The 17,043-nt window shown below is 37.9% G+C and overlaps 1 protein-coding gene across 2 annotated transcripts in view; it reads right to left on the bottom strand.

Annotated features, from left to right (window-relative positions):
* LOC309399122 (ABC-type organic anion transporter ABCA8-like) overlaps positions 1-17,043 on the bottom strand; it is a 63,250-nt gene that overhangs the window by 26,177 nt on the left and 20,030 nt on the right. For both annotated transcript variants that reach the window (XM_081966634.1, XM_081966635.1), the window contains exons 14-24: positions 16,119-16,238; positions 15,591-15,729; positions 14,388-14,478; positions 12,439-12,578; positions 11,638-11,757; positions 11,188-11,371; positions 9,375-9,538; positions 8,041-8,168; positions 7,043-7,180; positions 5,199-5,312; positions 78-254 (exon numbers count right to left, since the gene is read on the bottom strand). In XM_081966634.1, the coding sequence (XP_081822760.1) occupies positions 78-254; positions 5,199-5,312; positions 7,043-7,180; positions 8,041-8,168; positions 9,375-9,538; positions 11,188-11,371; positions 11,638-11,757; positions 12,439-12,578; positions 14,388-14,478; positions 15,591-15,729; positions 16,119-16,238 (1,515 nt within the window). The remainder of the gene's footprint in view (positions 1-77; positions 255-5,198; positions 5,313-7,042; positions 7,181-8,040; positions 8,169-9,374; positions 9,539-11,187; positions 11,372-11,637; positions 11,758-12,438; positions 12,579-14,387; positions 14,479-15,590; positions 15,730-16,118; positions 16,239-17,043) is intronic.

The following is a 17,043-nucleotide window of genomic DNA, read 5'->3' as shown; positions in this document are numbered from 1 at the left end:
ATTATAAAAAGGTAGATATAAATGCCTGTCATTAAAAATGGCAAATCAGATGTTAAAAATGAATGAAATTCAATTACCAAGCAGAAAATCAAGCTGTGTATAAACTGAGGATCTGCAACTCCTATTTTTAAAAACCATGGCCAAAGAACTAAAAAAAGTAGAATACAATTCAGGGGCATATCCACAAGAGCTTGTCCACACCAGTAGGCAGAAGGAAAAAGTCCTGCAATCCGCAGCTGGGAGCGAGTTCTTATCTAGAAAAAAAAAAGGAAATAAAAATACCAAATAATGACTAAACTATTTAATTAAAGGTTTAGATAAATTCAATTCATGAATATGACAGAGATAAATAAAATGCTACTTTTTCCTTCCTTCCCACACCTTTCATCAGTAAGTAGTAAGTTGATATATCACAGCAAAGCCTAACAGCCTTTCATGGCCAACCAGCCTAGAAAATGAAAGTTATGTAGGCCACTACTACTTAAAGTTGTAGTAACAGTACCTTACAAGTCTGAATGCCCCTCCTTCCTCTCTCATTTCTTCCTATTTACAAATATTTTCCCAAATGCCATCACTCTACTAAACAACTAATTCCCACAATACTGTCAAATTATTTACTAAGACTGTATTACTATGATTCTTCTCATCCTTCCTAGTACCTATCTCTTCCAATTTATGACTTTAACCATGTTGCTTGAATCTTTACAATTTATATTGTTTTATTTGTTTCCTATTATGATTTGATTGCTAATAGTAACCTATGACTATCACTAAGTGTTGTATCTTAGTGATAGTCCAGTAACCAATAGGGCTGAGTCTACAGATTATAAAGCCTTCCTCCTTGCTGCTCTTCCCCAGCTTTTTAGACTCAGCCAGTTCTGGGCTGGAGTTGTAGTTGTATTTCTTTGATTATATTGTTCTTTCTTAATAATTGGCTATTTCTAAAACTTTCACATTTCATTCCTTTCCATTCTTAAGATCTTGCAGGCAGGGGGAGTGGTTATATTAAGCAAGGGGCTTTGTCCCTTACCGCGGAGCTAGCCGCACAGCTGGGACAGCCATTTTAAAGCAACAGAGGCTTTTTTTTCCTCTCAGCGATTGTCGGAGGCTTGTATTAGGCAGCGGAGCGGCTCCGACACTTCTCTTTCCAGCGGATTGCTGGAGGTTGCCCCGGTGACAAGCTCAAGGGTGGTAACCCTGCGGTTGTTGTCAGGAACACAACGCTGGGGCTGCAAAGCTCTCAGGAAGATCGCTGTTTCCCTCAGAGATTGCAGCAGGAACCATTTCAAGCAGCAGAGAGTGCGTGACAGTTGATTTTGGTGCGAAAAGCAGCGAGCACCATTTTGAAGCCAACAGTCGATAACGGGGCTCTTTTACAGCATTTACCTTGAGGGTGGCTGTTTCTGCTTGACTTCTAATAATGGCTTCCAGCACAGGAAATGGGGCAGTAATCTCCACCCAGCCCTCTCCACCAGAGAGCCCTACTGCTGGCTCTTCATCAGCTCAGACTTCTAGGAAAAGGGTGGCAGTTGAGGCAGCTGAGGAGCTCCCTGCAAAGGCTCCTAAGACAGTGATGGCGAACCTATGGCACGCGGAGCCATTTGTCAGGGCACGCAAGGCGCTGCCCTGTCAGCTGGCCAGCGCACGCGCGCTCTGGCCAGCTGAGTTCACCCTTTTTTAAAGCCGTTTTTCACCCTCCCCAGGCTCCAGAGGCTTTATAGGAGCCTGGGGATGGCGGAAAGAGCCTCCCCCGTCCCCCCCGGAGGCCCTCCGGAGGCTTCATGAGCTTCCCTAAAGCCTCTGGAACGCAAAAAACCGGCCCTATGGGCAAACCGGAAGTTCGGGAACAGATTTCCTGTTTGCTCAGAGGGTTGTTGCTCGGAGGGTTGTTTTGACTGCCCCGGAGGCTTCAGGGAAGTGTCTTGAAGGTCCCTGAAGGCTTCGGAGCATTTAAAACGACCCTCCGAGCAAACCGGAAGTGACTTCCGGTTTGCTCGGAGGGTCGTTTTGAGCACTCCGAAGGCTTCAGGGAAGCCCCCTGAAGTCTCCAGAGGGCTTCCAGGGGGGCGGGGGAGGCTGTTTTCAACCTCCCCATGCTCCTATAAAGCCTCTGGAGCCTGGGTAGGGTGAAAAAAGCTTGCAAAAATGGGGGTCGCAACTGTAGTGTGCACATGCGCACTGGGTGTTGTGCATTGCATTATGGGTGTGGCACGCCCGCACACAACCCCCCCTGCACTCCCCCACTTATGGCACGTGAGCCAAAAAAGGTTCGCCATCACTGTCCTAAGACCACAAAAAAAGGGGGAAAGGGGCAGCTCAAGTCCTCATCGCACAAGACAGCTCCCAGCAAGCGCACAGAGGATGGCAGAGAGAGCCCTCACCCATTCCAGGTGATCCCTGTCTCTCCTGGTAGCCTTCTTCCTGTGGGTCTTTCTTCTGATTCAGAGGATTCCTTTTCTGAACCTGGTTCTCCTTCTCAGATAGAGGATGGTACAGGGTTTTTTGATTCTCCTCAAAGTGAGGATGACACCTTAGAGGTTGCAGGCCCTTCTCTGGTGGCAGATCAGGCTTCCTCTTCCCCAGGATTTTTGGGGTTTGAACCAACCCCTGCTTCTACCCCTCCTATTACCCCTGATGTAGCTGCCATTATCTCTTCTGCCATTGAAAAGGGGATAGCCGCTGGCCTCAAATGTAAGAGATCCTCTGGCCACAGTTCTAAATCTAAATCGGAGGGGTCTAAATCCAAGAGTAAAAAGAAACACTCTTGTAGTAAGGATACTGTGGATCCTTTGGCTTCTAGGTCTGCCGCAGCAGGGGATAAGGATGAGCAGCCCCCCAGAGATTCTGACCTCTCTGAGGACGAGGAACTGGCCCCTGACCAATCAGCCTTTGTGTGGTTGTTCAAATTGGCTCTTTTCAGGTCCTTGCCGTTAAGGCAAAGAAGATTGCTGGTTTTAAGCCTATCTTGGATCCTGAGCCTGCAGCCTCTCACACTGGAGATTCTGAGGATTCTTTTTTCCCAGAACCTACTGTTGAGAAGGAGGTAGTTCCTTCTCCTAGGAGTTTTATGAACGTGGTGCAAAGGCAATGGGCCTCTCCTGGCACCGGTCCTCTTCCTAATTCTCTTGATAAGCACCTGTATAATATAGGACCTGCCTTAGTTAAGGCTCTAGACCTTCCAGCTATCGACCTGCCTATGGTAGCTCTGGCCTCTCCTAATGCATCTGCCAGTGCTCCTGAGGATTCACTTAAGCCTGAAGACAAGCGTTTAGAACAAATGCTTGTCAAAGGTCACCAGGCCTCTGCCTGGGTTATTAGGGCTTCCACTTCTTCCTCATTTTTAGCAGATCTGCCCTCCTTTGGCTAAAGCAACTTCAGAGCAGGATCCCAAATAAAGACACTAGGATCCACAAGGATTTAAACAAATTAAAACAAGCTCTCAAGTTTTCTGCTGCGCTTAACTCAGCTCGCTTTGCCTCTAAAGCCATTGCTTCTACGGTCACCTCTTTTTACAGCAAGTCTATTCCCTGGACTCCTCTTCCACGGGGACCAGATCCTTCCCTTAATTAGGGACTAGCTTGGGTATGTCCGTACGTGACTGCTGTTTCCACCAATCGTGGAGAATGGGCTTTGGTACTTACCTGATATGCTCATTCTCACTGCAGGTGGAGACAGCAGTCACCCCCGCCCTGTTCCGGTCAAGGTTCTCCTTCATTAGTATTAGGTTGGTCCTTTTTTTCCTTTTCTTGGTTTCCCTTTATTCTCTTTCTCCATATCAACTACATGTCAGTCTACATCATGTCTTCATCTAAAAGCTGGGAAAGAGCAGCAAGGAGGAAGGCTTTATAATCTGTAGACTCAGCCCTGGACAGAGTTACTGGACAGAGTGAACCCTACGTGACTGCTGTCTCCACCTGCAGTGAGAATGAGCGTATCAGGTAAGTTCCAACGCCCAATCCCACCACTGTATACATGCACACATATTCTGACATTATTATTGGTTTTGCCAGTTAAATGACCATTCTGGATAAACTTACTTGTTCATTTAATACAGTTTTAGATGTAAGATCCTTTTAATAGTCTTAAGTCTTCTAAAATCTTGTTAAAACAATTATATCTTTTCTTTTTGTATTGGGCATTGTTTCTCAATGTAAGATATAATTTCTTTCAGTGTTGCATCACTCTTTAATGTAATAGTTATGGTATAAGAAGAGCAAAGGACATGTGCAGCAAAACCTACACACTTGCCTCAAAAATAAGGTTGCATGTATGTAATGATGGCATGCTGATGTCACTGTTCGCATGTCATCAATTTGTCATCATCATGGTATAAGAAAACTGGAAGACCATCCTTTCAGAAAAATGTACAACTTCTACCTTTCAAATGTTCTGGAAGTCTTTTAAGGCCAGACTCTTCCCAAGCTGGGGTTTAACATGTTTTGACGCCCCTCATGATTTTTCCCAGGTATTATTTATGTAGTTTTATACTTTTTAAAGTATATATGTATTATTTGAAATATTATAAGCTACCCAAAACGCTAGCTATATATATACGCAGTGGCTCAGTGGCTAAGACGCTGAGCTTGTCGATCAGAAAGGTCAGCAGTTTGAATCCCTAGCACTGTGTAATGGAGTGAGCTCCTGTTAGTTATCCCAGCTTCTGCCAACCCAACAGTTTGAAAGCAGGTAAAAAATGCAAGTAGAAAAATAGGGACCACCTTTGGTGGGAAAGTAACAGTGTTCCCTGCACCTTCGGCATTTAATATGCCGGCCACATGACCACGGAAACATCTTCGGACAATGCTGGCTCTTTCGCTTTGAAACGGAGATGAGCACCACCCCCTAGTGTTGGGAATGACTAGCACATATGTGCGAGGGGAACCTTTACCCAAAAAGCTATTTTTGTTTTTTTGGAATTCAGGCAACCTTGAAATCCAATCAATCAATTTTTTTTTTAAAAAATTACATTTGTATTTTTCTTAAATAGCATTAGCACAAAGTCAAGAGAATTGCAATTATTAAAAAAAAACTGTTGCTATAATGAGAAGTAAAATCTGAATACAAATATTGTCCACCAGTAGCATGTGATAGAACCTCTTAACTCACTCCTGCTGACATTTGCAGATGCCAGATGGAAGTACAATATAGGCATATCTTCATAAAATATTGAAGAAATCAAAGAAATATAATTATTTTACCATGTAATCTTGATTGCTTCGCATTGCAAATTGTGGTGGAAAAGCAGGTAAAACAACTGAGGCTGCAAGCATGTATATTTCCATAAAAACCCAGAATTCAGAATGTAAATTATCCTGAGGAATAAATTAAAATATGTTTTAATTCCCTTGTGATAAAATGTCATAATAGAATAGCTATTATTAACCTGTTTACTCAGTAAGCGTAGAAAGAACAAAGAACATTTCTTATGTACTTATTTTCTTTAAAATAAGTGTAACCATAGCTGGAGGATCTTGACTTTCTTGCTGTAACTTTTGGCCCTGCCTCCCTCCTGCTTAGTTGCATGTTGTACCTTTTGATTATTGATTATGTAGTATTTCAGTGCACTCATTTTCCGAAGGAAGGGAATGTCCAGACCAGGCTGCTACTACTTAAGCCTTCTGAGAGAAATGGAGATGCTCTGAAATAATCCATAAAGTGAGAATAGTAAGGATAGTTTGTCCTCTGGCTGCTAGTTGGTGCTCAGGGATGCATTCTGTCAGTCTTCTGCCTGTTTGTCCTAAATAGTGGATGTTGCAATCTTTACACTCTATGCTGTAGATGACGCCTTTTCTTCTTCTTCTGAGACTGCTGAGCCTTTTGATTTATGTTGAAAACTCTTTAATTTCACAACATATGGACAAACTTAACCATAGCTTCAACTGGGAAACTGTGACCATCTTGGGCCAAGCCAAGTCCAAAAAAGAAGCCTGGCACTCTGACAAATTGGCCATGAATAGAAACATAGATATAAGCAATATCTATATATTGTGCAAAAGATGCAATCAACAAACCCAAAAGGAACAAAAAAATTGAAATATTTACCCATCAGCAATTAACACCCAGATGAGCATAGTTTAACACCAAGATTAACACCAGACCAACAATCAAGAAGTAAACAGTACCTCAATCAAGGAACTGTCAAACAAGCTAATAGTAAATAACCCAACCAAGCAACCTCCAAAACCACTCTCACCAACATTGATAGGACAAGCCAGTATAATATTAATTGAAAGCAAACCCTATTCCTTACTCACACTGATGATGTGACATAGTTGGGTAATGAAACATCTGCAAGAAAACAACCAAACTCAGAGAAAACCAGAGGCCCCTCATTTCAACCCTGAGCTACAAATATTCTCCTTTATTAGTAAAAGGATATTTTCTGTTTGGGGCTCAAATGATTTTAATGATGCTTCTTGACTTTTTTTCATTGTGGCAATTGCACAAGAACTGAGTGGGAACCATGCTTATGATGGTTGAAAAAGTTGTGCTTGCCAAATTTAACTTAACTTTCAAAACTGAGAACTCAGATATACTATTCTGCAAAGCCCACAATGGAGCAACAGGATTCAATGGACTGAGAGCAAACAAGTACTGATGAATATGTTAAGTGGAAAGTGCATGATATTGTAAAATAAATTTTATATTTGTAAGAGAAACACTATGGTCTCATGGTTCAGGAGTAACTTTGTGGTACTCTATTAGTCTTAATATAAATACTAGTCTAGCCCAGTCACATGACTATTCTTTTAACCACATACAATTGTGTCATTAAAACAACATTCATCTGGAATGCAATCTCATTGATTGCATAAAATTCAACTTCCCCTTGAATGACTAGGGATGGGACAACATTACAGGAGATACTCCTTGAACATTTTAAGCCCTCCCACCACTGATGCTTTCTAGCAATCGTCTTTTACCTTTACATAATATCCTGAAAACTATGAATAGATTATATTGAAAAGTAAACAGAAATATTTTCCCTGTTGCTTCCTGCATACAAAAACTCCTTCATTTGATATTTCTCTGGAACACTTACTCTGATAAATACATGACTCCAGGTTCGAAGATGGGCAGTAGAATTAAACATATGCAAAAGTGCATTGCTGATAGTGTTGACAAGCACAGGAAAGCAGTTAGTTATTTCCATGTGGCACATAAGTGTGAACCTGTATTTCTGAACCAAGACAAAAAGTCAGAACACGAGGGACCCAAGTGAAGAAAGTGCTGGGAGAACAGTTCTAAAGAATGTAATTTACATAATTGCAGACTTAACTTCTTATAAAGCCTTTTTTTTTTAATTTGAAAAAAGGCAAAAAAATATGAATGCACCTATTTCAAGCTAAGGTCTAATTTGACCTTTGAACTGAGATCTTAATTTCCTCCCAAAGTATGTGGGATCATAATTCAACAAAAAAGTAGGCACGATCAGGGCAAATTAGTAACAGTGTGATTATCCCAGATATACTTTATACTTTTCTCCTTATGGCTCATTAAAAATTTTGATTTAGCAGTTACTCTGACCATTCACTGTGGACCATATGTTGTGGATCTCTGACATACATATGCTATTTCTTAGGTATCACCATCCATTAAAGCAGAACACAGCCATCCCAGAGAAGTCTCATTATTAATTTAATTGAGTTTTAAATTCTTTTTTAGAATCTGTCTTGCTCATTAAAAAAAAAATCCATGTTCTTAACATACTGGTAATAAAATAAAAATTCATCATATAAAAAAATATATAATTTTCCACATGACATCCTTCTTTGCATCAATGCAATGTTATTTGTATCCCTAGTAGAAATACTGTATATTTCTATTCCTTTTGATGAAACGTTACTTTTTCTTTAGCATCTCTATAATGGGGTCCATTTTAGATTATACATGAAGAAGTAGTGGTCCCCCCCCCCCCGGTTATTATGGCTTCACTAAAGTACCACAGTGTTTTCTTGAAGAGACCTTATCATCTCTTCAGGCAATCATATTAGATTCCTTGGTCCATTCTCAGAAAGGAGGAAAAGAACTTATAATTACCTTGTTTTCAAGTTCTACTTTGATGGCCCCATTGTGAACCAGCTGGTCATTGACTATGTTACCAGAGATGACGTCCATCAGGATGTTTTGACTTTTCAGTGCCTGGATAAAATTATCAATTTTTCCACCTGGAAACGGTAAAAAAAAAAGACAAAATGAATTTGCAAGGTAGTCATAGACCAGAGACCAGAACAAATAAACAAAGACAAAAGCATCCAATCAATGAACAGTACAGAATTTAAATTTAATTATCTCTATACCTGCCATTAGGTTGGGAAACCATGGCCTCCAAACATTGCTGAGTGAAATTTCTCATCCAGCATAATGCCCCTTAGTGAAGCTTATGTAAAAGGTATAATTCTTATATCCTGACTTTAAGATAATATAATTCAGCAGGTATTGTCTCTAGGATCTTAAATGTGCTGAGGGTGCCAATCCTTATAAGAAGATCTACTACATTAAAAGGAACAATTTTAGAGAGGGTTTCTAGCTGTTATTCAATTGTTTGATACAATATTTTATGAATGATATGCTGGTTTCCAAATGCCTTTTAAGAATAAGAGAGATTGCAAAATTTGCTGATTGAACTAGTCCTCCATTGCAGTATACCCATTTTCTGCTCCTCTTTTTTTTTTAATTTGTGTTTTGTAAACCAACACTAAAAGGAGAGATTCCCAATTTGAAACTCATAAATCTTGGTATTTATTTATTGTAGACGTTTTAAGCCAACAAACTGCTGAATTCTAAATTGCTAAAACATGGTTGAAACTGTGTTGGATCAAAATGTGTCCTAGTTCAGCAAAGGAATGGGTGAGGAATGGGAGGAAATCTCCTTTTAGATTTATTGTGCTGTACCTTAGCTAACTTTGTGCTATATTTCAGGTATCTTCTTGAAGTTTCAGTGTGTGACTCAATGTCATTTTCACCTGGTCCCTTTTCTGTCTTTTTTCCCTTTTGTCACTTTGGCTGGTAGAAAGAGATAGGATTTCCCAGCATAAACCACTTGGTGTTTCATCCTGATTTTCTCCAATCAAATCATTTTAAAATAAGACTGTGCCAAAGTTCCTAAAATTGGTATTATTTAACAATGCATTTGAACAGAGATGGTTCAGCTTGGAATTCTACTAGGTTTTTCTCCTGCAGTCTGAAACTAGATATAAAGAATTGGTAAGGCACCAACTGTCTCACAAACCTCTGACTTTATTCTTCAGCCGATTTAAGTTCAGCTCATGTTCAGGAGAACGTTCTCAATCCCATTTAGCAGCCAACAGAATTAACCCCCATTAGGAATATCATAAAACTATCAATGCCTCAATTTTTCTTTGCATTCTTACCTGTATTATTAAGGACCAGAAGCCCTGATGTCTCCTTGAAAAACTGTTTCCCTGGCTCAAAATAAAGCCCAGGATGAATCTCTTCATACTGAAGATTCAACCAAACAGAGTAGTTTGTAAATTGGATAATATAAGGTGCTAACATAACTCCAGTAAGTAGTAGCCTAGGATAATGAAATATTGATTAAGATAGGAGAAAGTGATACTTGATCAGTTCCATTCTATTGCATTTATAAAATTAGTCATTATAGAGAAGAAACATTTGATAATTAATGAAGTGTTATTCTTGAAGGACTGGGGAGCAACTTCAGTCTTCCATACAGACTGAACTTTATATCAAAGTTTTAAAATGTTTTTAAGAAGCAAAGTAGCTTTGTGAAAGTAGAAACGAAAGTAGATGTTTCCTACTTGTTGAGATCTCCCTCCTGTGCTCTGCGTATAGAAGGAAGCAGTAAACTAATCCTAAAAATTACTTTGGTCAGATCTATTTACACTACAGTCATCTCCTGGGGAACTTCATTGAATGAATATTCTATTCATAATTAAGTACAGGTAGTCCTTGACCTACGACCAAAATTGAGCCCAAAATGTATGTTGTTAAGCGAGACATTTGTTAAGTGAGTTTTGCCCCATTTTACCACCTTTCTTGTCACAATTGTGAAGTGAATCATGGCAGTTGTTAAGATAGTTATACATTTCTTAAGTGAATCTGATTTAGTCATTGACTTTGCTTATTAGACGGTCATAAAAGATGATCACATTATCCCGGGACACTGCAACCCTCATAAATTGAGTCAGTTGCCAACTGTCTGAATTTGATCATGTTACCATGGGGATTCTGCAATCATTGTAAGTATGAAAAATTGTCCTAAGTCACTTTTTTCAATGATATTGTAACTTTGAACGGTCACTAAATGAACTATTGTAAGTCAGGACTGCCTGCATCTATATAATAAATACTATATTTTCAAAATCTCAAAATAGTATTATCTACCCAAGTGCTACTATGGCATTTCAGAGGCTTTGACAATATTTTATATTAACACAAAAGATACTTTTGTAAATTGAAAAAATAAGAAACAACCAACATAAGGCATGGACAAGAATTGATCTGTTGTCATGGAAAGATTTGAATGATGAAACTATTGAAATTTCTGATTTTGGCAGAACTAAATGATCTTGTCTCACTCCTAGCTTCGGGATTTGCTTTAAATGATTTCCTTCTGAGACGAGCAAGAAGAAGCAATATAAATAGGCCAGCTCTAGGCTTGAGTAGAATAAAGGGCTGGGGTAGTTTGGAAGCATAGCAAGGGAAATGAAGTAGCTGGAATAATTGAATTAGTGTCCCCTATCAGAGATCATTGTTCTCTTTCCAAACTTGGAGGGAGAAATGTGAACTACATTATCTTCTCTTGAGTTTTGTTCCAAATCACTGTAGGCAGTGGTGAAATTCAATTTTTTTTACTACTGGTTCTGTGGGCGTGGCTTGGTGGGCGTGGCAGGGGAAGGGTACTACAAAATTTCCATTCCCTCCCCACTCTGGGGCCAGCCAAAGGTGATACTTGCCAGTTCTCTGAGTATTCAAAATTTCCACTACCGGTTCTACAGAACCTTTCAGAACCTGCTGAATTTTACCCCTGATTGTAGGTTTGCAAATTTGAAGTGTTACTAAAATCTGTTTTTTATTTAGCTTATTCGAGGTTAATAGAGGCATCGAAACTCTATGATCACAGCCTGTGGCCTAGTCTTCCATACTAGTCTTCTTGCATTAAAGATAAAATTGATAAATCATTTTTTTAAAAAGGGCACTCACAAGGTTCCCCAGAGTTTGTTCTCTCTCTTGTGGTTTAGAAAGTGCATTCTTGCAATGGCACAAACTTGTTGTCTCCAGAGGTCTGTGCCTTTCACAGTCACCTTTCCCGTGTCTGAGAGAAACAGCCGATCCTGTTCCGTTTCATCCTTTCCTGCAGCTTCCCCTTCATGAAGAATTCCATACTCTAAAACCATTTTAAAAGTCAAAACAATATCTTTATTTCAGCTGAAGGAAAATCCTTTTGTTTATCCATGCTTGCTCTTTCCTCTTCTCACGTCCTATTCTTTCTATTTGCTACATCCCTTGTTACTGAAAGATCAGTCTAGTACCTTCCCATGGCTCTCCAGAAAGATAGAAGAAAACAATGAAAATCCATAGTTATCACTCCAAACACACAGTTTTCTCAGAAGGAAGCCTGAAAATAATACAATATTGAAAACAATACTTTACCTTCTTCCTTCATATTTTCATTTCCTTCTAACCTCAGGAAGACATCTTCCAAAGTCGTCATGGTAACTCCATAATTAATGAGCCCTAGGTTTGTCTGATGATCCATATCATTGAACAAATCTACGTGTTGAACAAAGGAAAACACATACCAAATTGATATATCCTTTTAACTTAAAGGGGCAAATACCCAAGTATATATGATGTATAATATTAATTCCCTAACAGTGAAATAAAACATTCTCTATAACTATAGTATATAAATTGATAAAAGAGCAAAATATACTCTGACACAAAAAATATCCTGCATTCACTACATATTATAAATTAAACTTACAACAAACTTACAAACAATTTACCTACAACAAATTTGCATTGCTATATGGGCAATGCATTTTATGGGCAATGCATTTATTTTCATTGGTCTTATTAATCAAAGTTAGAATTTTGATTTCTTTACTTTACTGCCATTTAATGATAATAGCTTTTGTCTGTGAAAGATGGGTCTTATGTTCTCTTTATTATAGAGCAGGATTAAATTATTTGGTTCTCTGTTCTCATGTGGTTAATCATATGAAATGTTAATTACGAACTTAGTTTTTAATGGTTGTTATCATATTTTAATCTGTATGTTGCTCAAAGGATTGGACATAGGGTAATACAAAATTTCATCTGGTTTGGTAAGAAAATAATATTAAACAACCTTCCTCTGTTGTCCAGGAAAGATGGTTCATTGTCTCAACTGTTTGGGTTTTTTAGGAAACAGCAGTTAAATTCATTTTATTTATACATCTTGAAAATTACCTGAAAACTTATCCACATTTTGTAAGGGCAGGGTATAGCTTAGCTCATTCTCACGTTGTCCTGTTTTTTTTGCAGCAGGGATGTGGTGTTTGACCAGTGATGTTATTCTCTCAAAGTCACAAAACTCATTTGTATGCATCCTATTCATATTAAATAACAATTTAGGTCCAGGACATCCATTTATTCAGAGTATTCAATGAATCCTTCCAACTAAAAGCAGATTTCAGCTTATCTCATGCTTTCTAAACTTTCATAAAGCAATATAGAGCTGGTACTAGAGCTGACTTGCTACAATTAAAATGATTTTAAATAAAATAGGCTGTGTATCCTAGTTTATAATTGCTTCACTAATTCACCCTCCTTCATATTTAATTTAAAAAATAGCATACATATAAAAAAACTTTATTTTCTTTCAAATGCATCTTTAAACTAGATTTGATTGGGGCATATGTGATAAGACCGTTCTCAAAACATTTGGGAAATATAAAAGTAGACCATTAAACATATTTTAATCATTTCACCTTGAAGGAAGGGTATGTTAAGTATATTTACATTGGAATTCAAAAATACTGGATTCTTAAAAGAATTTTAAATAATGGCTCATCTTCTTACATTAATGTTATAAGATGGGTAATCCTGCTGGATCAAGACATCCATAGTCCAGTAATTTGTTTCCCATAATAGCTGATCAGGGGCTTCTGGGAGTTTTTGCAAGCAGTAAGTGGACGACCAAACATTGTTCTTTTCCCAATAATATTTGGAGGCAATATCGAACGTTTAGAATTAATAGCTCTTAGTAGACTTTTCCTCCATGAATTCATCCACTCCTTTTGTAAAGCCATCCAAATTAACGGCCATCACCATACATTATGATAATTAATGCCACAGGTTAATGATGCTCTATCTGTTCTAAAACTTCTTCCACTCACTTTCAGTCTAGTGTTTTTGAATGAATCAAATCTTTCCTGTCCGTGCCCTCTATGTCATTCATAATCCCTGAGTTGCCTTTTTAACAATATAGAGTGCTTTACATTCTAGCCAAATCTTACAAAAAAGCTCAACACGCAGAAACACACATTTCTAGTTGCCCTCGTCTGCACTTTTCCCAACTTTATTACATAGCTTTCAAAATGTGATGACCCAATTCTACATAATATTACAGGTGCAAATATAAGTATTTGGTCTCGCTCATCTGGTCTGTTTGATGGCACAATGGCAACATCAGTTGGCATCCTTGAGGAAGTAGATATTTAGTCTGTTGTTCTACAATGATGTTTTCAGACATCAGATTTTCTGACATAATTTCAAGAAAAGCCAGTAGTTAAGCTGTTGAACAGGGTGGGATAGAAGTAGATCCTCCTTTAAGTTTGGAAGCTTACTAGATGACTTGAGGCCATTCACTATCTCATCTTCCTCCCTGTTTTGGTGAAATCATGAAAGAATGAATGCTGTGTAGGCCACCTTGAATCCTTGGAGGAAAGATGGGCTATAAAGCTACCAAATCAGTAAGCAGAACAGTTTTGTCCCCCAATCAAATTGAGCAGCTCTGTTTTGAATTCTTGCCTTTGTGAGGCCCTTCTGGCCATTTCTAAACACATTCAATTTATATATGGCTAGCAGGAACTCCAAACTCCCTCAAGTATGCTTCTCGGTGCCTTTCTTTCTTACAATTCAAGCACACATTCAAACAAACTTTAAATATATTTATTATTTCACTAATTTTATTCTTTATTTGGTTCTATGTTACTTTTCTCCACTATTGAGATTTGGTTTTACATTTAGCTAAATTGCCTCAAGGGTCTGTATTTCAAAATGGAAAAGCAAGGTGTAAATCTGAAAAGAACAAATGAAGGAATGAAATAATGGATTAAATATTCCAGCATAGAATTAACATTAAGCTTTTAAACTACAATGAAAATATATCCATAACACTAACATATTACTAGTACCTTAAATGATAGCCAATGCCCCATTTTTTCTTCAAGAACAGGGATGAACCAACACACTGCAGCCTCCCATGTGAGATAATAGCTTTCCGGTCTACATAAAAAGCAAATAGCATTTTTTAGTTTGATAATATTTGCCAAATTCAAAGTATTAAGCATATAGTTGTTGGAGATTTAGTGGAGTCCATGCATAAAATAAAGCACTGGTTTGGCATAAAATATTCATAGTCACTGGCATATGAATTTGACCTAATTCTTACAGACATAAGAAATAAGCAAATTTAAAGTAGACAGGCTAGCATGAACCTTTAAGATAGGATGAGCCAACAGTGGCTAGAATGGTAACTTACATATCCACATCCAAATGTTTTTTGTTTTTTTTTAGATTTCATTGAAATGGAAGAGGGAATAGAATCATAGGGGTGAAAGAGACTTTGGAGGTCTTCTAGTACTTTTTGAGTTGAATCCATCTCAGGGGGATAGGCAGTAAGAAGTTCATAAATAAATAAATAAATTTCCATCTATCTGCAGATAGAACAATCAATATACAAGGAACAGGAAGTAACATTGACGGATCTAAAAAGTCACTGAAAGTAAAAGGTGAGTAAGAGGTTCAATGGGCTTAGTAGGGGAGAGAGGAACAACTGCAATCCATGAAAATCCTGAAACTGATAGGAGAAGCAGACTGATGTGTAATATGTGACTGGATTTAAGAAGTTACATGGATCAGCTGACTTAGTGCAATTCAACAAAAGACATCTCAGGGGTTGCCACAAAGAAGAGGGAGTCAAACTATTCTCCAAGGTACCTGAGGGTAGAACAAGAAGTAATGGGTGGAAACCAATCAAGGAGAGAAGCAACTTACAACTGAGGAGAAACTTCCTGACAGTTAGAACAATTAATCAGTGGAACAGCTTGCCTCCAGAAGTTGTGAATGCCCAAACACTGGAAGTCTTTAAGAAGATGTTGGATAGCCATCTGTCTGAAACGGTATAGGGTTTCCTGCCTAGGCAGGGGGTTGGACTAGAAGACCTCCAAGGTCCCTTCCAACTCTACTATTGTATTGTACTGTATTGTACATATCCGATCAATAAGAACAGTAGGAGAAATAATGGTTTTTGAAGAAATAAAATTACAATAAGTACTATTTCTATAATTTTTCTTCATTCCTACATTTTAATCTGCTTCAGTATGAGGTCTGCTCACCAGAAAGGATATCAGCTTCATCCATGAACTGGGTAGTGAATAAAATGACTCGATCTGCTTTGCGTTCATTCAGGAGAGACCACACTTGGTGTCTAGAATATGGATCCAATCCAGAAGTTGGCTCATCTAATAATAACACCTACAGTAGACATTTGAGTGCATATCTTAATCCAACACATTAGCACATAGCATTCATTGTTGATATACAGTTTCTCATTATGAAGTCACAAGAATATTGCAAAATTGTATGACTTTTGAAATAATATTTAGATTTTTTTAATATACCGGTAATAGAAAATAATTTTATTAAAATTATTACAAATTTCATTTAACTTGTAAAGGTCAAAAATATATTAGGAAAGGGGTTGAGAGGCTAAAGCTGAAAGAAAGGGAAACATATCAGAATTAGGGATCTCCATGATTACTATCTATGCAAGTCATAAGTAAGGATGAAAGCACTGTATTAGTCAAAAAAGCATAACTAATGGTATATCTACAATGGGACTTTTTGCCTAATAGTGGGTTTACCTGTGGTTCTCCTAAAAATGTAATCCCAAGAGATAATTTTCGTTTTTGTCCACCACTTAAATAGTTAGCTTGGGTGTTTTGTATGGCCTTGATGTCCAAGAGTGTCAACAATTTTTCAACCTATAAAATATATACATTTCAATTATTTTGCACCTTACCTAGACTAAAGTCAGTCTCTTAACTGAATGAAAGAAATAAACAGGCAGTCCATATATTTTATTTACTTAGCTTTTAATGTATGCTTGGATCTTATTTATGTTGCTCATGTCTGAAGCATTTTAAAATTTTGTTGACTATTGGATGTTGGATGTTTTCAGTTGTATTGATCTCCCGACTGATAAGTAATATTTCATTGCAAATCAATATCAAGCACTGAAAATTGAATCTTTTGTACTTGTTTAGGCGGATCATATACCTAAAATTTACATGGCCGTAGTTTGCATATCATTTTCCTGAAGAAGGCAAATTATATTCTACTAATTTTTTGCATTTTTTATTCATCTTATTTTCATTGCTGTGGAAGTGGCAGTCTACCTATCTATTGGCTAAAAACCCTGATCCAATTGGCAGACAAATAGTCTATTACGGGGTTTTTCTCAAATAGTGCTTTGTGGAATTTGGGATGGTAAATAAAATAAGTAAGTTTTAAATATTCATCAAGCAATTAAGTGTAGGAGATGATGAGGCTGAGCCCGAGGAAGGGGTCAAACACGTCAAAAGTCACAAGTCCCCTTGCGCCCACAAGAGATCTAAGTCCAGCCCACTTTGAATGCCTCTCTTTCCTGCCATTTATTTCCCTTCACTGTTAGTTGGTCAGATTCTTGTAGAGAGCTTAAACTTGCAATAAATCTTTATTTGAACTCATTTGAACTGTCTGAATCTCCTGACTTCCCTGGTGCTTTATATTTAGTTGGTTATCTACACA

This window comes from Natrix helvetica, assembly GCF_964273705.1.
Source record: "Natrix helvetica genome assembly, chromosome: 1".
NCBI classification, from domain to species: Eukaryota; Metazoa; Chordata; class Lepidosauria; order Squamata; family Natricidae; genus Natrix; species Natrix helvetica.
Note: the sequence above shows the minus strand (reverse complement) of the source record. Positions and strands in the feature narration are given on the sequence as shown.